This window comes from Thalassophryne amazonica, chromosome 1 (assembly GCF_902500255.1).
Source record: "Thalassophryne amazonica chromosome 1, fThaAma1.1, whole genome shotgun sequence".
NCBI classification, from domain to species: Eukaryota; Metazoa; Chordata; class Actinopteri; order Batrachoidiformes; family Batrachoididae; genus Thalassophryne; species Thalassophryne amazonica.
Window position 1 is genome coordinate 173421333 of NC_047103.1, and position 25099 is coordinate 173446431.

General features: G+C 40.8%; 1 protein-coding gene across 1 annotated transcript in view; it reads left to right on the forward strand.

The window, feature by feature from the left end:
- The window catches only part of LOC117520782 (high affinity cGMP-specific 3',5'-cyclic phosphodiesterase 9A-like), a 67647-nt gene that overhangs the window by 9822 nt on the left and 32726 nt on the right, over positions 1-25099 (forward strand). The window contains exon 4 of the mRNA XM_034182144.1: positions 12207-12349. Within this exon, the coding sequence (XP_034038035.1) occupies positions 12207-12349 (143 nt within the window). The remainder of the gene's footprint in view (positions 1-12206; positions 12350-25099) is intronic.

A 25099-nucleotide genomic window follows, 5' to 3' on the forward strand; every position in this document is an offset into this window, starting at 1 on the left:
TCTGACAGAAAACAAACACCGCGTCAAAAACACCATCTGACAGAAACAAACACTGCGACAAAAATACCATCTGACAGAAACAAACACCGCGTCAAAAACACCATCTGACAGAAACAAACACTGTGACAAAATACCATCTGACAGAAACAAACACCGCGTCAAAAACACCATCTGACAGAAACAAACACCACGACAAAAACACCATCTGACAGAAACAAACACCGTGTCAAAAACACCATCTGACAGAAACAAATAACGCGCACGTCAAAAAAACCATCTGACAGAAACCAACACCGCGCGTGTCAAAAACACCATCTGACAGAAACAAACACCGCGACAAAAACACCATCTGACAGAAACAAACACCGCGCGCGTCAAAAACACCATCTGACAGAAACAAACACGCGCAAAAAACCACTGACAGAAACAAACACCGCGTCAAAAACACCATCTGACAGAAACAAACACCGTGTCAAAAACACCATCTGACAGAAACAAATAACGCGCACGTCAAAAAAACCATCTGACAGAAACCAACACCGCGCGTGTCAAAAACACCATCTGACAGAAACAAACACCGCGTCAAAAACACCATCTGACAGAAACAAACACCGCGACAAAAACACCATCTCACAGTAACAAACACCGTGTCAAAAACACCATCTGACAGAAACAAACACCGCGACAAAAACACCATCTCACAGTAACAAACACCGCGTCAAAAACACCATCTGACAGAAACAAACACCGCGACAAAAACACCATCTGACAGAAACAAACACCGCGCGCGTCAAAAACACCATCTGACAGAAACAAACACCGTGTCAAAAACACCATCTGACAGAAACAAATAACGCGCACGTCAAAAAAACCATCTGACAGAAACCAACACCGCGCGCGTCAAAAACACCATCTGACAGACACCAACAACACGCGCTTCAAAAACACCATCTGACAGAAACCAACACTGTGACAAAAACACCATCTGACAGAAACAAACACCGCGACAAAAACACCATCTGACAGAAACAAACACCGCGACAAAAACACCATCTGTCAGAAACAAACACCGCGTCAAAAACACCATCTGACAGAAACAAACACTGTGACAAAAACACCATCTGACAGAAACAACACGCGACAAAAACACCATCTGACAGAAACAAACACCGCGACAAAAACACCATCTGTCAGAAACAAACACCGCGTCAAAAACACCATCTGACAGAAACAAACACCGCGTCAGAAACAGCATCTGACAGAAACAACCACTGTGACAAAAACACCATCTGACAGAAACAAACACCGTGACAAAAACACCATCTGACAGAATCAAAAATCCGAGACAAAAACACCATCTGACAGAAACAACCACTTTGACAAAAACACCATCTGACAGAAACAAACACCGCGACAAAAACACCATCTGACAGAAACAAACACCGTGACAAAAACACCATCTGATAGAAACAAACACCGCGACAAAAACACCATCTGACAGAAACAACCACCGTGACAAAAACACCATCTGACAGAAACAAACACCGCTACAAAAACACCATCTGACAGAAACAAACACCAAGACAAAAACAGCATCTGACAGAAACAAACACCGCAACAAAAACACCATCTGACAGAAACAAACACTGCGTCAAAAACACCATCTGACAGAAACAACCAACGTGACAAAAACACCATCTGACAGAAACAAACACCGCGTCAAAAACACCATCTGACAGAAACAACCAACGTGACAAAAACACCATCTGACAGAAACAAACACCGCGTCAAAAACACCATCTGACAGAAACAAACACCGCGACAAAAACACCATCTTACAGAAACAACCACCGTGCCAAAAACACCATCTGACAGAAACAAACACCGCGTCAAAAAACAGCATCTGACAGAACCAAACGCCGCGACAAAAACACCATCTGACAGAAACAAACACCGCATCAAAAACACCATCTGACAGAAACAAACACACGTCAAAAACACCATCTGACAGAAACAACCACCATGACAAAAACACCATCTGACAGAAACAAACACCGCATCAAAAACACCATCTGACAGAAACAAACACCGCGTCAAAAACACCATCTGACAGAAACAACCACAATGACAAAAACACCATCTGACAGTAACAAAAAACGCGTCAAAAACACCATCTGACAGAAACAAACACCGTGTCAAAAACACCATCTGACAGTAACAAAAACCGCGTCAAAAACACCATCTCACAGAAACAACCACCGCCTCAAAAACACCATCTGACAGAAACAAACACTGTGACAAAAACACCATCTGACAGACACCAACACCACGCGCTTCAAAAACACCATCTGACAGAAACCAACACTGTGACAAAAACACCATCTGACAGAAACAAATAACGCGCGTGTCAAAAAAACCATCTGACAGAAACCAACACCGTGTCAAAAACACCATCTGACAGAAACAAATAACGCGCACGTCAAAAAAACCATCTGACAGAAACCAACACCGCGCGTGTCAAAAACACCATCTGACAGAAACAAACACCGCGACAAAAACACCATCTGACAGAAACAAACACCGTGCGCATCAAAAACACCATCTGACAGAAACAAACACTGCGACAAAAATACCATCTGACAGAAACAAACACCGCGTCAAAAACACCATCTGACAGAAACAAACACCGTGTCAAAAACACCATCTGACAGTAACAAAAACCGCGTCAAAAACACCATCTGACAGAAACAAACACCGTGTCAAAAACACCATCTGACAGTAACAAAACCGCGTCAAAAACACCATCTCACAGAAACAACCACCGCCTCAAAAACACCATCTGACAGAAACAAACACTGTGACAAAAACACCATCTGACAGACACCAACACCACGCGCTTCAAAAACACCATCTGACAGAAACCAACACTGTGACAAAAACACCATCTGACAGAAACAAATAACGCGCGTGTCAAAAAAACCATCTGACAGAAACCAACACCGTGTCAAAAACACCATCTGACAGAAACAAATAACGCGCACGTCAAAAAAACCATCTGACAGAAACCAACACCGCACGTGTCAAAAACACCATCTGACAGAAACAAACACCGCGACAAAAACACCATCTGACAGAAACAAACACCGCGACAAAAACACCATCTGACAGAAACAAACACCGCGACAAAAACACCATCTGACAGAAACCAACACTGTGACAAAAACACCATCTGACAGAAACAAATAACGCGCGTGTCAAAAAAACCATCTGACAGAAACCAACACCGCGCGTGTCAAAAACACCATCTGACAGAAACCAACACCGCGCGCGTCAAAAACACCATCTGACAGACACCAACACCACGCGCTTCAAAAACACCATCTGACAGAAACCAACACTGCGGGTGTCAAAAACACCATCTGACAGAAACAAACACTGTGACAAAAACACCATCTGACAGAAACAAACACCGCGACAAAAACACCATCTGACAGAAACAAACACCGCGACAAAAACACCATCTGTCAGAAACAAACACCGCGTCAAAAACACCATCTGACAGAAACAAACACCGCGTCAGAAACAGCATCTGACAGAAACAACCACTGTGACAAAAACACCATCTGACAGAAACAAACACCGTGACAAAAACACCATCTGACAGAAACAAACACCGCGACAAAAACACCATCTGACAGAAACAAACACCAAGACAAAAACAGCATCTGACAGAAACAAACACTGCGTCAAAAACACCATCTGACAGAAACAAACACCGCAACAAAAACACCATCTGACAGAAACAAACACTGCGTCAAAAACACCATCTGACAGAAACAACCAACGTGACAAAAACACCATCTGACAGAAACAAACACCGCGTCAAAAACACCATCTGACAGAAACAACCACCGTGACAAAAACACCATCTGACAGAAACAAACACCGCGTCAAAAACACCATCTGACAGAAACAACCACAATGACAAAAACACCATCTGACAGTAACAAAAACCGCGTCAAAAACACCATCTGACAGAAACAAACACCGTGTCAAAAACACCATCTGACAGTAACAAAAACCGCGTCAAAAACACCATCTCACAAAAACAACCACCGCCTCAAAAACACCATCTGACAGAAACAAACACTGCGACAAAAACACCATCTGACAGAAACAAACACTGCGACAAAAACACCATCTGACAGTAACAAAAACACCATCTGACAGAAACAAACACTGCGACAAAAACACCATCTGACAGTAACAAAAACACCATCTGACAAACAAACACCGCGACAAAAACACCATCTGACAGAAACAAACACCGCGACAAAAACACCATCTGACAGAAACAAACATGATGACAAAAACACCTTCTGACAGAAACAAACACCGCGTCAAAAACACCATGTGACAGAAACAAACACCGCGTCAAAAACACCATGTGACAGAAACAAACACCGTGTCAAAAACACCATCTGACAGAAACAAACACCGCGACAAAAACACCATCTGACAGAAACAAACACTGCGACAAAAACACCATCTGACAGAAACAAACACCGCGACAAAAACACCATCTCACAGAAACAAACACTGCGACAAAAACACCATCTGACAGTAACAAAAACCGCGTCAAAAACACCATCTGACAGAAACAAACACCGCATCAAAACACCATCTCACAGAAACAAACACTGCGACAAAAACACCATCTGACAGTAACAAAAACCGCGTCAAAAACACCATCTGACAGAAACAAAAACCGCGTCAAAAACACCATCTGACAGAAACAAACACCGCGTCAAAAACACCATCTCACAGAAACAAACACCGCATCAAAAACACCATCTGACAGAAACAAACACCGCGACAAAAACACCATCTCACAGAAACAAACACTGCGACAAAAACACCATCTGACAGTAACAAAAACCGCGTCAAAAACACCATCTGACAGAAACAAACACCGCATCAAAAACACCATCTCACAGAAACAAACACTGCGACAAAAACACCATCTGACAGTAACAAAAACCGCGTCAAAAACACCATCTGACAGAAACAAAAACCGCGTCAAAAACACCATCTGACAGAAACAAACACCGCGTCAAAAACACCATCTGACAGAAACAAACACCGCATCAAAACACCATCTGACAGAAACAAACACCGCGACAAAAACACCATCTCACAGAAACAAACACTGCGACAAAAACACCATCTGACAGTAACAAAAACCGCGTCAAAAACACCATCTGACAGAAACAAACACCGCGTCAAAAACACCATCTCACAGAAACAAACACTGCGACAAAAACACCATCTGACAGTAACAAAAACCGCGTCAAAAACACCATCTGACAGAAACAAAAACCGCGTCAAAAACACCATCTGACAGAAACAAACACCGCGTCAAAAACACCATCTCACAGAAACAAACACTGCGACAAAAACACCATCTGACAGAAACAAACACCGCATCAAAAACACCATCTCACAGAAACAAACACTGCGACAAAAACACCATCTGACAGTAACAAAAACCGCGTCAAAAACACCATCTGACAGAAACAAACACCGCGACAAAAACACCATCTGACAGAAACAAACACCGCGACAAAAACACCATCTGACAGAAACAAACACCGCGACAAAAACACCATCTCACAGAAACAAACACCACATCAAAAATGGCTGTAATACCTCAGTGGTGGCGCCCACCTCAATAGCAGGGTGTAGTGGCTGGGTTAAGGCATGCTGGGATATGTTAATGTCTTCTATTTTCTTCTCAAAGTAATCCAGGAAATCTTGTTCTGTAAAAGGAGAGCGAACTACAGGTGGTTGTCCATGAATAAGTGTTGCCACCGTGTGGAACAAGAACTTTGAGTAACAGGTCCACTTTGTAGCCAGTAATGCATGATTAAGATAGCATCACGCCACGCAAGGTGGAATACTAATTTTGAACTATGCCATTTCTGGTCTCGACCTCCAGCCTTATGCTTGAGGTCATGCAGGTGACTGTGTGTTAGAGGGAGTGGTTTTAATGAAGGTCCAAGGGCGCAATTTAGAACTAGAAACCGGGGGGACAAAGTGTGAGGCCCGCAGGGCCGAAGCCCATAGGCCGGGGGTCTGGGGGCGGCTTTAGGCCCCCAGAAGCCAACGGTTTCTAGATAAGCTCAGATGCATTCTGAGCATCCAGAAGAGTAATTTTAATGTTTTGTGAAGACCATAAAGTGGACACCATTTGACTTATACAATTTGAAACTGTGGATATAAGTACTTTATTCTGAGAATAGCCAGCACTGATTTTATTAACATCCTGGTGTAAATAAGGTATCACCACATGTGTAGAACTCAACAAGAATGTTCTCATTAAATAAACAACTGCAATGTGGAAAAATGTATTTATAAATATGAAAGAACAGGCTCTTAATAATTATTAACTATCGCATACTGTATTGTTTTTTCTCAAGATTTGTTTTTGCATAAGTTTGAAAAAACAACAGATCATAAGTTTAGGATAAATTACTTATCATGAATTTAATTTTTGAAGTGGCACTAATGACAACATTCATACTGAACATAATGTCGCTTGCACAGACTGATTATGGAGATCAAGTAATAATTGCAGATGGGCTTTCTGAGGTCCCAGATAGCTTTTCTGATTTCCTTTTCTAACTCTCAGAATTTAATCAATTAGCATATGGTCCATTGATACTTATGTGTAGACACTAGTCCCTGGAGGCAACTATTTTTGGTTTCAAATCTGGTCAAATGCAGTCGCAGAAAATTCAGAATGTGACAAACAAGAAACAGGTGTAAACAAGTCAATGCTGCTAAAAATACAAACTTGCAGAAACAAAGATACTATTCTGACATGGATTGCACATAAGACTGACATAGCATGTTTGAAGTACACACATATACACACATATATGTCAGAAGGTGGGGGGGACATGTCCCCCCTATCCCCCACCAAATTGCGCCCATGATAAAGGTGGAACAATCATGTCGAGTGTAGTTTTGAGTGCTGAGTTTAAACAATCAATCAATCAATCAATCAACTTTTTTCTTATATAGCGCCAAATCACAACAAACAGTTGCCCCAAGGCGCTTTATATTGTAAGGCAAGGCCATACAATAATTATAAAAAACCCCAACGGTCAAAACGACCCCCTGTGAGCAAGCACTTGGCAACAGTGGGAAGGAAAAACTCCCTTTTAACAGGAAGAAACCTCCAGCAGAACCAGGCTCAGGGAGGGGCAGTCTTCTGCTGGGACTGGTTGGGGCTGAGGGAGAGAACCAGGAAAAAGACATGCTGTGGAGGGGGGCAGAGATCAATCACTAATGATTAAATGCAGAGTGATGCATACGGAGCAAAAAGAGAAAGAAACAGTGCATCATGGGAACCCCCCACAATCTACATCTAAAGCAGCATAACCAAGGGATGGTCCAGGGTCACCTGATCCAGCCCTAACCATAAGCCTTAGCGAAAAGGAAAGTTTTAAGCCTAATCTTAAAAGTAGAGAGGGTATCTGTCTCCCTGATCTGAATTGGGAGCTGGTTCCACAGGAAAGGAGCCTGAAAGCTGAAGGCTCTGCCTCCCATTCTACTCTTACAAACCCTAGGAACTACAAGTAAGCCTGCAGTCTGAGAGCGAAGCGCTCTAATGGGGTAATATGGTACTACGAGGTCCCTAAGATAAGATGAGACCTGATTATTCAAAACCTTATAAGTAAGTAAGAATTTTAAATTCTATTCTAGAATTAACAGGAAGCCAATGAAGAGAGGCCAACACAGGTGAGATATGCTCTCTCCTGCTAGTCCCCGTCAGTACTCTAGCTGCAGCATTCTGAACCAACTGAAGGCTTTTTAGGGAACTTTTAGGACAACCTGATAATAATGAATTACAGTAGTCCAGCCTAGAGGAAATAAATGCATGAATTAGTTTTTCAGCATCACTCTGAGACAAGACCTTTCTGATTTTAGAGATATTGCGTAAATGCAAAAAAGCAGTCCTACATATTTGTTTAATATGCGCTTTGAATGACATATCCTGATCAAAAATGACTCCAAGATTTCTCACAGTATTACTAGAGATCAGGGAAATGCCATCCAGAGTAACAATCTGGTTAGACACCATGCTTCTAAGATTTGTGGGGCCAAGTACAATAACTTCAGTTTTATCTGAGTTTAAAAGCAGGAAATTAGAGGTCATCCATGTCTTTATGTCTGTAAGACAATCCTGCAGTTTAGCTAATTGGTGTGTGTCCTCTGGCTTCATGGATAGATAAAGCTGGGTATCATCTGCGTAACAATGAAAATTTAAGCAATACCGTCTAATAATACTGCCTAAGGGAAGCATGTATAAAGTGAATAAAATTGGTCCTAGCACAGAACCTTGTGGAACTCCATAATTAACTTTAGTCCGTGAAGAAGATTCCCCATTTACATGAACAAACTGTAATCTATTAGACAAATATGATTCAAACCACCGCAGCGCAGTGCCTTTAATACCTATGACATGCTCTAATCTCTGTAATAAAATTTTATGGTCAACAGTATCAAAAGCAGCACTGAGGTCCAACAGAACAAGCACAGAGATAAGTCCACTGTCCGAAGCCATAAGAAGATCATTTGTAACCTTCACTAATGCTGTTTCTGTACTATGATGAATTCTAAAACCTGACTGAAACTCTTCAAATAGACCATTCCTCTGCAGGTGATCAGTTAGCTGTTTTACAACTACCCTCTTAAGAATCTTTGAGAGAAAAGGAAGGTTGGAGATTGGCCTATAATTAGCTAAGATAGCTGGGTCAAGTGATGGCTTTTTAAGTAATGGTTTAATTACTGCCACCTTAAAGGCCTGTGGTACATAACCAACTAACAAAGATAGATTAATCATATTTAAGATTGAAGCATTAAATAATGGTAGGACTTCCTTGAGCAGCCTGGCAGGAATGGGGTCCAATAAACATGCCGATGGTTTGGACGAAGCAACCAATGAAAATAACTCAGACAGAACAACCGGAGAGAAAGAGTCTAACCAAATACCGGCATCACTGAAAGCAGCCAAAGATAACGATACATCTTTGGGATGGTTATGAGTAATTTTTTCTCTAATAGTCAAAATTTTGTTAGCAAAGAAAGTCATGAAGTCATTACTAGTTAAAGTTAATGGAATACTCAGCTCAATAGAGCTCTGACCCTTTGTCAGCTTAGCTACAGTGCTGAAAAGAAACCTGAGGTTATTCTTATTTTCTTCAATTAGTGATGAGTAGAAAGATGTCCTAGCTTTACGGAGGGCTTTTTTATAGAGCAACAAACTCTTTTTGCAGGCTAAGTGAAGATCTTCTAAATTAGTGAGACGCCATTTCCTCTCCAACTTACGGGTTATCTGCTTTAAGCCACGAGTTTGTGAGTTATACCACGGAGTCAGACACTTCTGATTTAAAGCTCTCTTTTTCAGAGGAGCTACAGCATCCAAAGTTGTCTTCAAAGAGGATGTAAAACTATTGACGAGATACTCTATCTCACTTACAGAGTTTAGGTAGCTACTCTGCACTGTGTTGGTATATGACATTAGAGAACATAATGAAGGAATCATATCCTTAAACCTAGTTACAGCGCTTTCTGAAAGACTTCTAGTGTAATGAAACTTATTCCTCACTGCAGGGTAGTCCATCAGAGTAAATGTAAATGTTATTAAAAAATGATCAGACAGAACGGAGTTTTCAGGGAATACTGTTAAGTCTTCTATTTCCATACCATAAGTCAGAACAAGATCTAAGATATGATTAAAGTGGTGGGTGGACTCATTTACTTTTTGAGCAAAGCCAATAGAGTCTAATAATAGATTAAATGCAGTGTTGAGGCTGTCATTCTCAGCATCTGTGTGGATATTAAAATCGCCCACTATAATTATCTTATCTGAGCTAAGCACTAAGTCAGACAAAAGGTCTGAAAATTCACAGAGAAACTCACAGTAACGACCAGGTGGACGATAGATAATAACAAATAAAACTGGTTTTTGGGACTTCCAATTTGGATGGACAAGACTAAGAGACAAGCTTTCAAATGAATTAAAGCTCTGTCTGGGTTTTTGATTAATTAATAAGCTGGAATGGAAGATTGCTGCTAATCCTCCTCCTCGGCCCGTGCTACGAGCATTCTGACAGTTAGTGTGACTCGGGGGTGTTGACTCATTTAAACTAACATATTCATCCTGCTGTAACCAGGTTTCTGTAAGGCAGAATAAATCAATATGTTGATCAATTATTATATCATTTACCAACAGGGACTTAGAAGAGAGAGACCTAATGTTTAATAGACCACATTTAACTGTTTTAGTCTGTGGTGCAGTTGAAGGTGCTATATTATTTTTTCTTTTTGAATTTTTATGCTTAAATAGATTTTTGCTGGTTATTGGTGGTCTGGGAGCAGGCACCGTCTCTACGGGGATGGGGTAATGAGGGGATGGCAGGGGGAGAGAAGCTGCAGAGAGGTGTATAAGACCACAGCTCTGCCTCCTGGTCCCAATGCTGGACAGTCACAGTTTGGAGGATCCAAGAAAATTGGCCAGATTTCTAGAAATGAGAGCTGCTCCCTCTAAAGTGGGATGGATGCCGTCTCTCCTAACAAGACCAGGTTTTCCCCAGAAGCTTTGCCAATTATCAATGAAGCCCACCTCATTTTTTGGACACCACTCAGACAGCCAGCAATTCAAGGAGAACATGTGACTAAACATGTCACTCCCGGTCTGATTGGGGAGGGGCCCAGAGAAAACAACAGAGTCCGACATTGTTTTTGCAAAGTTACACACCGATTTAATGTTAATTTTAGTGACCTCCGATTGGCGTAACCGAGTGTCATTACTGCCGACGTGAATTACAATCTTACCAAATTTACGCTTAGCCTTAGCCAGCAATTTCAAATGTCCTTCGATGTCGCCTGCTCTGGCCCCCGGAAGACAATTGACAATGGTTGCTGGTGTCGCTAACTTCACATTTCTCAAAACAGAGTCGCCAATAACCAGAGTTTGATCCTCGGCGAGTGTATCGTTGAGTGGGGAAAAACGGTTAGAGATGTGAACGGGTTGGCGGTGTACACGGGGCTTCTGTTTAGGGCTACGCTTCCTCCTCACAGTCACCCAGTCAGCCTGCTTTCCCGACTGCTCGGGATCTGCCAGGGGGGAACTAGCGGCGGCTAAGCTACCTTGGTCCGCACCGACTACAGGCGCCTGGCTAGCTGTAGAATTTTCCACGGTGCGGAGCCGAGTCTCCAATTCGCCCAGCCTGGCCTCCAAAGCTACGAATAAGCTACACTTATTACATGTACCATTACTGCTAAAGGAGGCCGAGGAATAACTAAACATTTCACACCCAGAGCAGAAAAGTACGGGAGAGACAGGAGAAGCCGCCATGCTAAATCGGCTAAGAGCTAGTAGCTACGCAACCTAGCGGATTCCTAAAAACACACAAAGTGAATAATGTGTAAATAATTTAAAGGTGATTCAGCAGAAGGAGTGCTTTAGTTAAGGCACCAGACAGGCCATGAAGCAGCACAGGCAACGCACGACAACAGTGCTAAAATAAAATAAAAATCAACTAAACACGCTGTGGAGCAGCACAGATAACGCACGACAACAGTGCTAAAAGAGAAAAAAATAAAATAAAATAAAATAAAAAAAATAAAAACGAAAGCGTTAGCAAGCTAGTTAGCTTGCCAACGCTGATGAAAGTTAGCTGATAAAAGTGCTCCGTCGCGATGTTTCGACCGTTAGAGGTCTTCCTTAGGCGTTGGAGCACAGTAAAAAAGTAAAAAAAAAAAGTAAAAAGGTAAAAAAGTCTTGAAAAAGACTGTTAATTCAAGTCCAAAGCAGCAGGTAGCAGTCTCTGTGTAAACAGTCCCAACAGTCAAGTGTGGCCTTTGATTGTGATGCCAGTGCACATCTGTGCAATAATCACAAACCGGCCAGGTCAAACAATCCACAAGACTGTCTACTGATATATGTATGTGTATGTTTCTGTGTGTGTCTGTGTCTCTGTGTGTGTCTGTCTGTGTGTGTGTCTTTGTGTCGTGGACTGAAAATATTTGACTTATAGAAAATCTTATTTCACAATCTAAGAACATCACCCAGAATTTGAACTGACTCACGGATCGATTGTAAAGTGTTTTTTGTTTGTTTGTTTTTTGGTCAGCATGTGGAACACCTGAGCTGGATCGGTCTGGTCAGGGACCACAGCCACCATCAGATGTCCAGGTTCTCTCGAAAATCCAGACCAGCTCAGCAGAGCGTCCAGGACGGGCAGGAACACGTCCACACGCAGTTTCTCAGCATGAGGTGACCTCTGACCCCAGGGCATCAAAAACTACACAGGAAGCCGTTTGATGAATTGTGGTCATTTTGGATTGAAAATGTTCTGGTTCTGTCCAAAACCACACATTCACCCACTCAGTGACCTCAGAGTGATTTGACCATCTGACAGGGATTTGAAAAGGTCACTGCTTCAGCCTCAAGACCATCACCTCCCCAAACAGACCTCCACCCCCACAGAACAGGTCAAGAAAGGTCAGGTCTGTCAGCAGGTGATGACATCATGTGTTCCACGCCCACTGCACAGACTGACCCCAGGCAGAAGACCAGTCCATAGTCCAACTGACTGTCTGCAGCCAAGTGAAATGTGGGCATGTTCTTGACCTTATTGATGCTCATTACGTGCTCATTTTGATTTGGTGGGTACAGTAACTCAGACCTGAATGAAATTTTATTTATTTTTTGTTTGTTTTTAAGCATTTATCATCCTCTCCAGAAACTCTCACCTTATTGTGATGGAGAGCTATGTGTGCCACTATGAACCTGAGAGCTGTGTTGTCTGGAGCCTTTGTGGGCCCGTCAGCGAGCACCTGGTAGCTGCTCTTGCCACAGAGTCCAGTCCGACACAGCCTGAAAAAGGAAACTTTTCATCTCCACCCTGTGGGCTCACCACCTGTAGGGGGAACCGCTGGTGTCAGGTGCACTGTCTCTTGGGAGGCAGTGAAATTCAAGGGCCTCAGTAGACGAGACATGTAGCAGGGGCTGACTCTGGGGGTGTGGAACATCGCTTCACTGTGGGTGAAGGCGCCAGAGCTTGTGCAGGAAGTGGAACAATACCAGTTAGTTCTGGTGGGCCTTGCCTCCATGCACAGCCTCGGCTACAAAACCACTCCCCTTGATAGGGGTTGGACCTTATTCTTCTCTGGAGGCACCAGGGGGTTGTGGGGATACTCACGAGTACCCGGCTGAGCACAGCTACTTTGGAGTTTACCCCAGGAGATGAGAGGGTCGCCTCCCTGTGCCTTCGCATGGTGGGGGGCAAAACTCTCTCTGACTGTTGTTTGTGCGTATGCACCGAACAGCAGTTTGGAGTATTCAGCCTTCTTGGAGTCCCTGAATGGAGTCCTGTATAGGGCTCCATTGGGGAACTCTATTGTTCTGCTGGGGTACTTCAATGCACACGTGGGCAATGACATGGAAACCTGGAGAGACGTGATTGGGAGGATCAGCCTCCCTGATCTAAACCCGAATCCATAACGAATTTCAATTCAATTTCAATGTATTTTCATTTATATAGCACCAAATCACAACAGAGTTGCCTCAAAGCGCTTCACACAGGTAAGGTCTAACCTTACCAACCCCCAGAGCAACAGTGGTAAGGAAAAACTCCCTCTGAAGAAGAAACCTCAAGCAGACCAGACTGAAAGGGGTGACCCTCTGCTTGGGCCATGATACAGACACAAATTACAGAACAATTCATATATACAAGAAATGCTGTTGGTGCACAGGACAGGAGGATCGCCAACACGAATACAACTCCCATCTCTGGATGGAGCTGCAGCTTAAACAGAGAAAAAACAGAATCAGGCATCAGAAAGACAAAAAATACAGTATAATTTATCAGCATTAAACAACAAGAAAAACAGAAGAAATACTAAGGTGATCGCCGACCACTAGCCCTAAACTTCACTAAAAGATGCAGAATTTAGGTAAAGTTGAGGCCGCGACACGCTGCAATTGCTAATAAATGAATTAAAAGAGTAAAAAGTGTAAAACAAAACTGTACCAGTATGCTGCCATATGAAAGGGAAAATAAGTGCATCTTAAATCTGGACTTGAAAGTCTCCACAGAATCTGACTGTTTTATTGACGCAGGGAGATCATTCCACAGAACAGGGACACGATAAGAGAAAGCTCTGTGACCCGCAGACTTCTTATTCACCTTAGGGACACAAAGTAGTCCTGCACCCTGAGAATGTAAAGCCTGGGCCGGTACGTAAGGTTTAATTAGGTCAGCTAAGTAGGGAGGTGCCAGTCCATGAACAATTTTATAGGTTAGTAGCAGAACCTTAAAATCTGATCTCACTGGGACAGGAAGCCAGCGAAGAGACGCCAAAATGATTGCAATGTGGTTGTACTTTCTGCTTCGTGTCAAAAGTCTGGCTGCAGCATTTTGAACCAATTGGAGACCCCTAATGCTAGACTGCGGTAAAGCAGAAAATAGAACATTGCAGTAGTCTAATCTAGAAGAGATAAATGCATGGATCAGGGTCTCAGCATCAGCCATAGACAGGATGGGACAAATCTTTGCTATATTTTGCAGGTGGAAGAAAGTAGTCCTAGTAATATTTCTAATGTGGAGGTCAAAGGACAATGAAGGATCAAAAATTACCCCAAGGTTCCTCACTTTGTCAGTGTGAATGAACACTATGTTCAAACATAAGGATGCTCATAAGTGTACATGGTACCAGAGCACCCAAGGCCAAAGGTCGATGATTGATTTTGTGATTGTATCATCTGATCTGAGGCCGCATGTTCTGGACACTCGGATGAAGAGAGGGGCAGAGCTGTCAACTGATCACCCTCTGGTAGTAAGTTGGATCAGAGGGTGGGGGAGGACATTGGACAGACCTGGTAAGCCCAAATAGATAGTGCGGATGAACTGGGAACGTCTGGAGGAGCCCACTGTCCGACAGATCTTCAACTCACACCTCTGGCATCCCTGTGGAGGTTGGGGGCATTGAACCAGAATGGGCAATGTTCAAAGCTTCCACTGCTGAAGTTGCAGTGGGGAGTTGTGGCCTGAAGGGCTTAGGTTCTTCAAGGGGCGGCAACCCTTGAACACTGTGGTGGACACTTGTGGTCAGGGAAGCTGTCCGACTGAATTCTTCCAGGATATGTTTCCTCTGAGGACTCCGGAGGCAGTTGCAAGGTACTGAGTGGCCTGAAGGGAAGCAGCCTCTTCTGTGGGGGAGGCAAAGCATGGGGTGTGGGAAGGGTTCAGAGCAACCATGGAGAAGGACTTTCACTTGGCACCAAGGTGCTTCTGGCGGACTGTGAGGCACATCAGGAGGGGAACACAGGGAACCATCCAAGGTGTCTACAGTAAAGATGGGACTCTGTTGACCTCAACTGAGGATGTAATCCGACGATGGAAGGAACACTTTGAGGAACTCCTGCATCAGACTGGAGTGCCCTCTATAGTAGGGGTAGAGCTGGAAGCTGATGGAAGATTCTCATCAATTTCCCTGGTGGAAATCACTGAGGTAGTCAAACAACTCCGCAGTGGCATGGCCCAGGCGGGTTGATGAGATCCGTCCAGAAATGCTGAAGTCTTTGGGTGTGGAAGGACTGTCTTGGATAAGACGTCTCTTCAATATTGCGTTGAGGTAATCAAACCGGCTGATAATCAAACCTCTGATTGAAGAGGAACAATGAACAATGTGGGTTCCATCCTGGTTGTGGAACAACCGACCAGCTCTTCACTCTCACAAGGATCCTGGAAGGGGCGTGGGAGTATGCCCACTCAGTCTATATGTGTTTTGTGGACTTGGAGAAGGCGTATGATCAGGTACCCCGGGAGATGCTGTGGGAGGTGCTGCGGGAGTATAAGCTGAGAGAGTTGTGTTCGGTTGCTTGGCAGTAAGTCGGAGTCGTTTCCAGTGGAGGTTGGCCTCCGCCAGGGCTGCCAGGGCATCTGGTAAGGATCCCTACTTGGTGCCTCTGTAGGGAAGTGTTCCAGGCACAACCATGTGGGAGGAGACCCCAGGGAAGACCCAGGAGTAGGTGGAGAGATTCTATGTCCACACTGACCTGGGAACGCCTCGGGATCCCCCAGTCAGAGGTGGTCAATGTGACCCAGGAAAGGGAAGTCTGGGGTCCCCGGCTGGAGCTGTTGCCCCCGCGACCTGATCCCGGATAAGTGGTTGAAGATGACCATGGCCATCCTGAGGTTCCAGCACAGTAGGGCAAATAGTGGGCCACAGGTTCTTAAACAGTTTTGTTGGAATAGGATTGATTAAGCAGGTTGTGCTTTTTGCGGATGTTACAAGTTTTATCAGTGCACGCAGTGAGATACTATCAAATTCGGTGATTCTTGGTAACATAGGGATATGTTTTGAAAACTGAATACCCATTACTACATTGGATGTCATTCAAAATGAGGATGCCCCACTGGCTGTTCCTGCAACATCAAATGTTTTGTGTCTGATATCTACAACCCGCATGGAGCCCCTTAAACCTAAATTTCAACATCTTATATATACTACTCTGGAACCACCACCAAATCCCAGTCATCCAAGTGTCAACCCACTGAGATCTTTAGTCTGGGTCTCATTAACATAAGCTCACTGCAGTGGCGGGCACAGCTAACCAAAAAGTTAGTTTTGATAACCATTAATTCAATAACTGAAAAGTTATCTTTTGTGACGCTAAACTGATAAACTGCTAAAAGGCTTATCTTTATTACAGATAACCAATAACTTTTAGTATTGATTTGGACACGGGCACATCAGATTACACTGTCAGCTTTTGATAAACCAGTTTCACTGTAAGCGCCGCAGGGGCTGCTGGGTAAATTCAAGGATCACAAACACAAAGAACACATGAAAAATTAATAAATAAAAAAAATAAACCCCCAAACATTGTCATCATCTTTCAAAAGCAGTAAGACACAGTATTAGAAGTCACAGTTTATCACAGTATTCGATACACCGTCATTTAAGAACGGAAAAGCTGCTGCTTTTTTCACACACTGAACCCTGCGGCTTAAACAACTGATATACAAGTACAACCCCAATTCCAATGAAGTTGGGACGTTGTGTAAAATGTAAATAAAAACAGAATCCAATGATTTTCAAATCCTCTTCAACCTATATTCAATTGAAAACACCACAAAGACAAGATATTTAATGTTCAAACTGATAAACTTTATTGTTTTTGTGCAAATATTTGCTCATTTTGAAATGGATGTCTGCAACATGTTTCTAAAAAGCTGGGACAGTGGTATGTTTACCACTGTGTTACATCACCTTTCCTTCTAACAACACTCAATAAGTGTTTGGGAACTGAGGACACTAATTGTTGAAGCTTTGTAGGTAGAATTCTTTCCCATTCTTGCTTGATGTACGACTTCAGTTGTTCAACAGTCCGGGGTCTCTGTTGTTGTATTTTACATTTCATAATGTGCCACACATTTTCAATGGGCGACAGGTCTGGACTGCAGGCAGGCCAGTCTAGTACCTGCACTCTTTTACTACGAAGCCACGCTGTTGTAACACGTGCAGAATGTGTCTTGGCATTGTCTTGCTGAAATAAGCAGGGACGTCCCTGAAAAAGACGTTGCTTGGATGGCAGCATGTGTTGCTCCAAAACCTGGATGTACCTTTCAGCATTGATGGTGCCATCACAGATGTGTAAGTTGTCCGTGTCATGGGCACTAAGACACCCCCATACCATCACAGATGCTGGCTTTTGAACTTTGTGCTGGTAACAATCTGGATGGTCTTTTTCCTCTTTTGTCCAGAGGACACGATGTCCATGATTTCCAAAAACAATTTGAAATGTGGACTCATCAGACCACAGCACACTTTTCCACTTTGCGTCTGTCCATTTCAAATGAGCTTGGGCCCAGAGAAGGTGGCAGTGTTTCTGGATGTTGTTGATGTCTGGCTTTCAGTTTGCATGGTAGAGTTTTAACTTGCACTTGTAGATGTAGCGACGAACTGTGTTAACTGACAATGGTTTTCTGAAGTGTTCCTGAGCCCACGCGGTAAGATCCTTTACACAATAATGTTGGTTTTTTAATGCAGTGCCGCCTGAGGGATCAAAGGTCACGGGCATTCACTGTTGGTTTTCGGCCTTGCTGCTTACGTGTAGAAAGTTCTCCAGATTCTCTGAATCTTCTGATTATATTATGAACTGTAGATGATGGAATCCCTAAATTCCTTGCAATTGAACGTTGAGAAACTTTGTTCTTAAACTGTTGGACTATTTTTTCACGCAGTTGTTCACAAATTGGAGATCCTCACCCCATCTTTGCTTGTGAACGGCTGAGCCTTTTAGGGAAGCTCCTTTTATACCCAATCATGACACTCACCTGTTTCCAATTAACCTGTTCACCTGTGAAATGTTTCCAAACAGGTGTTCTTTGAGCATTCATCAACTTTCCCAGTCTTTTGTTACCACTGTCCCAGCTTTTTGAAACATGTTGCAGGCATCCATTTCAAAATGAACAAATATGTGCACAAAAACAATAAAGTTTATCAGTTTTAACATTAAATATCTTGTCTTTGTGGTGTATTCAGTTGAATTTAGGTTGAAGAGGATTTGAAAATCATTGGATTCTGTTTTTATTTACAATTTATAACGTAGTAAATATAAATTCTTACTTGATGGCACACCTGTGAGGTGGGACAGATTATCTCAGCAAAGGAGAAGTGCTCACACAGATTTAGACAGATTTGTCAACAATATTTGAGAAAATAGGCCTTTTTGTGTATATAGAAAATGTTTTAGATCTTTGAGTTTGATCATGAAAAATGGTAGCAAAAACAAAAGTGCTGGTTTATATTTTTGCTCAGTATACAGTGGGGTAAAAAAAAAAAAGGTATTAAGTCAGTCCCTGACTGTGCAAGTTCTCCTACCAGAAATCTTGTTTCTTATTGACCAAATACTTATTTTCCACCATAATTTACAAATAAATTCTTTAAAAATCGTACAATGTGATTTTCTGGATTTTCTTTTCTCATTTTGTCCCTCATAGTTGAAATGTACCTACAATGAAAATTACAGACCTCTCTCATCTTTCTAAGTAGGAGAACTTGCACAATCAGGGACTGAATCAATACTTTTTGGCCCCACTGTGTGTGTGCGTGTGCATATATATATATATATATATATATATATATATATAGTGTCCAACTTATTAAGCTCACGCTGTGGCCAGTCTACTATGCCAAACCCATAGGTCACCACTGGTATTGCAAACTGGTTTATGGCTGTGATCTTGTTCTTTGGTGTCGACTCTGTTTTGCAGATCTTTTTTAAGCGGTTTAGGTATTCCTCTGTTGTTTTCTTTCTCATTTTCTTGTGCTCGATTGTAGTATTTTGTTCAATTCCCAAGTATTTGTATGTGGAGTCTATAGCCAGATCTTCAATGTAGCTCCCTTCATCCAACTGTATGTTTTCTGTTTTTGTCTTTTTACCTTTTTGGATTGTGCATTTTGAGCATTTATCCAGTCCAAATTCCACACCAATGTCTTTGAAGAACTTATGGACAGTTTCCACAAGCTGACTGAGTCCCTTTTTTGTGTTGGCATTGATTTTCATATCATCCATGAACAGCAGATGGTCCACAAGTTTTTGATGTTCCTTCCTCTGTGTTTACTTAAGTCCTACCTGATGTCATCCTCCTTCAGGATCTTGCTGAGGGAGTCTATGATTAAACAGAATAAAAGTGGTGAGAGTCTGTCTCCCTGGAATACCCTCTCTGGGATTGTTATTTGTCCCTCTGTGTGATTGAGGGTGATGGTGGTGTTCCACTTGTTCATTTGTGCTCTCAGGAAAGATCTTATTTCCTCATTGATGTTGTAGAGTTCTAAGCACCTCATGATCCAGGAGTGTGGTACACTGTCAAATGCCTTTTTCTAATCAATCCTTTTCCATTTATTGTAGTGGCTTCTTTCTTTTCTTTTCACACTCTGGGAATGCACACAACCACATTGGTTCAAAGGTCGAGAGGTGTAAGAAGGTAAGCAGCCAAACAACTGTTTAAATCCAGAATAAACATAATTTTACAGATGCTTATAAGAAGGAGTGAAAATGCAGTTGTTTTACCAAAACATTACAATATAAATATTATAAATAATGTCCTTTGAGATGATCCCAAACGCTTTCTCCACCACAAGAAAAGCTGCTGGAGAAAATTCCTGTGTGCTTCCGGAACGATCAGAGATGATTTTATTAGACAATCTCTGAGAGCAAATGATTAATCTGCCATGAAATAATTATTTTATATAAAGCAGCGTCCAGCAGCACACAGCGCGGCATCCAGCGGCTCGTGTTGGTCCGGTGAATTGTGCAGCAGCAGTTCCATCAAGTCGTCTCGTATCATCCAGACAGACGGACTCGAGTTCAGATATCAGGTCGGGGAATGATTTGCCGTCGTCATCGTTTCAAAGGGCTGCGGAATCTGTCGTCTTGCTCTGTTGTGATACAAATCAATGTGTTTGATCCCACCTGTGTTCATTATTCATTGATTCAAATCACACGTGTTACAGGTACTTCATAGAATGGAGAAACAGAAACAGAATAAAGTTTAACAATATTTATTCTTCACATAGACAGAAAAGCCCACAGTAAGTTACACTTCATCTTGATCTGAACAATCAAAAACCATCCATTTAAAGTAGACCTGCATTGAAATAAATGCAGTCAGATCTTTGGACCAAAAAAATGACTTACATTTACACATGAGATCCTTCTGAATGTAGTAAAGTAAATCTACAAGCCCAGATCTGTCCTTCAACGGAGAAATCTTCATTTGAAAATGACAAATTTACAGCTAACATTTAGCCCTCCGCAAATTGTCCGTCTCATCATGGACGCTGCCGAGACGTCACGGACAAGACCCTCTCCCAGCATGCATTGTGCACCAACTGTAATTTGTGGATTTACGTCAGTTTGCATCTGCACCTTTTTCTTGTCTTATACTTTTTTAAAACTTCATATTGTCTTGCGGCACGTTTGGTGAGTACACATTTCTTTTATTTGTGCTTGAAAATTATTTTGGGGGACTTTTTCATACGCCCGTTTGATTGAGTGATGTCGCATTGAAAATCTACTGTCTTTAGCCTCCGGTACCATCGCGGGATATGGAGGTGAGACCCGCAAAGAATCCCAGTCATTAAAAATATATAAACCTCTCTCAGCGTCCATGGAGCTCTGGGGCTCCGATTGCCGAGACGTGCAGTGCTGTGGATTTTGCAGCAAGAAGTCTGTCCTCGCAGCAACAGGTGTACCAGCCGCTTCGCATTAAAACAGCGAGCGTAATCTCAGGACTTGTGCCAAGTGTGCTGCAGCTCCATTCATTAGACAGAGAGGTGATGCCGGCTGCAAAGCAGACACGGGCGGTGTGAGTGGCCCGCGTCGGCGGTTAACGAGCTCGTTAACGAGCCCGCAGACTTAATAAACACAGCGGAGGCAGAGAGCGGGAGAGGAAGAACGGCGCCCGCTGTCGATGTCGTTGCTGATCTGAGCACACAGATCTGTATCTCACATTCATTGCAGCTTACTTTTGGATGTTGAAACCAGGACATGTATAAGTAACATTACTAACAGATAAAATCAATTTCAATGTGGGATCGGACTGAAGGCGGGAGCGCGTCGTCTTGTCCCTGACGTCATGGAAATGATACGGCTGTACAAACTGTTTTCACAGAGAGCTAAATTTTAGCTGCAAATTTGTCATTTTTAAACGAAGATTTCTCCGCTGAATTACAAATTTGGGCTTACAGATTTACTTTACTGCATTCACAAGGGTCTTATAAATACATATCAGCTATTTCTTTCTGAAATCTGACCACTATTTCAATGCAGGTCTACTTTAAAACATGGATTCACAGCAAGACACTGCAAGAACGGGTAAACCGGCAGTAACATGCGTTAAGATTCACTTTAACCCAAAAACACTGCAGCCAAATAAAATGATCACATTCTGAACAGTGTAGCAGACGAATGGAGAAGTGACAAAGCAAACAACAAAAAAATAATAAAAAAACTGAGTTAGTCCGTCCATACAAACACTACGTCACGACGAAACAGATGTTCTACCCTGAACGGACTAACTCGAACCAAAACACCAAACAAAAGAACACAGAAAGACAGCAGGCAGCAGTACAAGTTAAAACTGGAATAACATAACAAAAAAGACAACATTACAATCAGTAAAAATACAACTTTAATTACACATTACAATATTAAAACACCAAACTTAAAGAACACTGAAAGACAGCGGTACAACTTAAAACTGGAATAACATAACAAAAAAGACAACATTACAATCAGTAAAAATACAACTTTAATTACACATTACAATATTAAAACACCAAACTTAAAGAACACTGAAAGACAGCGGTACAACTTAAAACTGGAATAACATAACAAAAAAGACATTACAATCAGTAAAAATACAACTTTAATTACACATTACAATATTAAAACACCAAACTTAAAGAACACAGAAAGACAGCGGTACAACTTAAAACTGGAATAACATAACAAAAAAGACATTACAATCAGTAAAAATACAACTTTAATTACACATTACAATATTAAAACACCAAACTTAAAGAACACTGAAAGACAGCGGTACAACTTAAAACTGGAATAACATAACAAAAAGACATTACAATCAGTAAAAATACAACTTTAATTACACATTACAATATTAAAACACCAAACTTAAAGAACACTGAAAGACAGCGGTACAACTTAAAAACTGGAATAACATAACAAAAAAGACAACATTACAATCAGTAAAAATACAACTTTAATTACACATTACAATATTAAAACACCAAACTTAAAGAACACTGAAAGACAGCGGTACAACTTAAAACTGGAATAACATAACAAAAAAGACAACATTACAATCAGTAAAAATACAACTTTAATTACACATTACAATATTAAAACACCAAACTTAAAGAACACTGAAAGACAGCGGTACAACTTAAAACTGGAATAACATAACAAAAAAGACAACATTACAATCAGTAAAAATACAACTTTAATTACACATTACAATATTAAAACACCAAACTTAAAGAACACTGAAAGACAGCGGTACAACTTAAAACTGGAATAACATAACAAAAAAGACATTACAATCAGTAAAAATACAACTTTAATTACACATTACAATATTAAAACACCAAACTTAAAGAACACAGAAAGACAGCGGTACAACTTAAAACTGGAATAACATAACAAAAAAGACATTACAATCAGTAAAAATACAACTTTAATTACACATTACAATATTAAAACACCAAACTTAAAGAACACTGAAAGACAGCGGTACAACTTAAAACTGGAATAACATAACAAAAAAGACATTACAATCAGTAAAAATACAACTTTAATTACACATTACAATATTAAAACACCAAACTTAAAGAACACTGAAAGACAGCGGTACAACTTAAAACTGGAATAACATAACAAAAAAGACAACATTACAATCAGTAAAAATACAACTTTAATTACACATTACAATATTAAAACACCAAACTTAAAGAACACTGAAAGACAGCGGTACAACTTAAAACTGGAATAACATAACAAAAAAGACAACATTACAATCAGTAAAAATACAACTTTAATTACACATTACAATATTAAAACACCAAACTTAAAGAACACTGAAAGACAGCGGTACAACTTAAAACTGGAATAACATAACAAAAAAGACAACATTACAATCAGTAAAACTATAACTTTAATTACACATTACAATATTAAAACACCAAACTTAAAGAACACTGAAAGACAGCGGTACAACTTAAAACTGGAATAACATAACAAAAAAGACAACATTACAATCAGTAAAATACAACTTTAATTACACATTACAATATTAAAACACCAAACTTAAAGAACACTGAAAGACAGCGGTACAACTTAAAACTGGAATAACATAACAAAAAAGACAACATTACAATCAGTAAAAATACAACTTTAATTACACATTACAATATTAAAACACCAAACTTAAAGAACACTGAAAGACAGCGGTACAACTTAAAACTGGAATAACATAACAAAAAAGACAACATTACAATCAGTAAAAATACAACTTTAATTACACATTACAATATTAAAACACCAAACTTAAAGAACACTGAAAGACAGCGGTACAACTTAAAACTGGAATAACATAACAAAAAGACAACATTACAATCAGTAAAAATACAACTTTAATTACACATTACAATATTAAAACACCAAACTTAAAGAACACTGAAAGACAGCGGTACAACTTAAAACTGGAATAACATAACAAAAAAGACAACATTACAATCAGTAAAAATACAACTTTAATTACACATTACAATATTAAAACACCAAACTTAAAGAACACTGAAAGACAGCGGTACAACTTAAAACTGGAATAACATAACAAAAAAGACAACATTACAATCAGTAAAACTATAACTTTAATTACACATTACAATATTAAAACACCAAACTTAAAGAACACTGAAAGACAGCGGTACAACTTAAAACTGGAATAACATAACAAAAAAGACAACATTACAATCAGTAAAAATACAACTTTAATTACACATTACAATATTAAAACGCCAAACTTAAAGAACACTGAAAGACAGCGGTACAACTTAAAACTGGAATAACATAACAAAAAAGACAACATTACAATCAGTAAAAATACAACTTTAATTACACATTACAATATTAAAACACCAAACTTAAAGAACACTGAAAGACAGCGGTACAACTTAAAACTGGAATAACATAACAAAAAAGACAACATTACAATCAGTAAAACTATAACTTTAATTACACATTACAATATTAAAACACCAAACTTAAAGAACACTGAAAGACAGCGGTACAACTTAAAACTGGAATAACATAACAAAAAAGACAACATTACAATCAGTAAAACTATAACTTTAATTACACATTACAATATTAAAACACCAAACTTAAAGAACACTGAAAGACAGCGGTACAACTTAAAACTGGAATAAC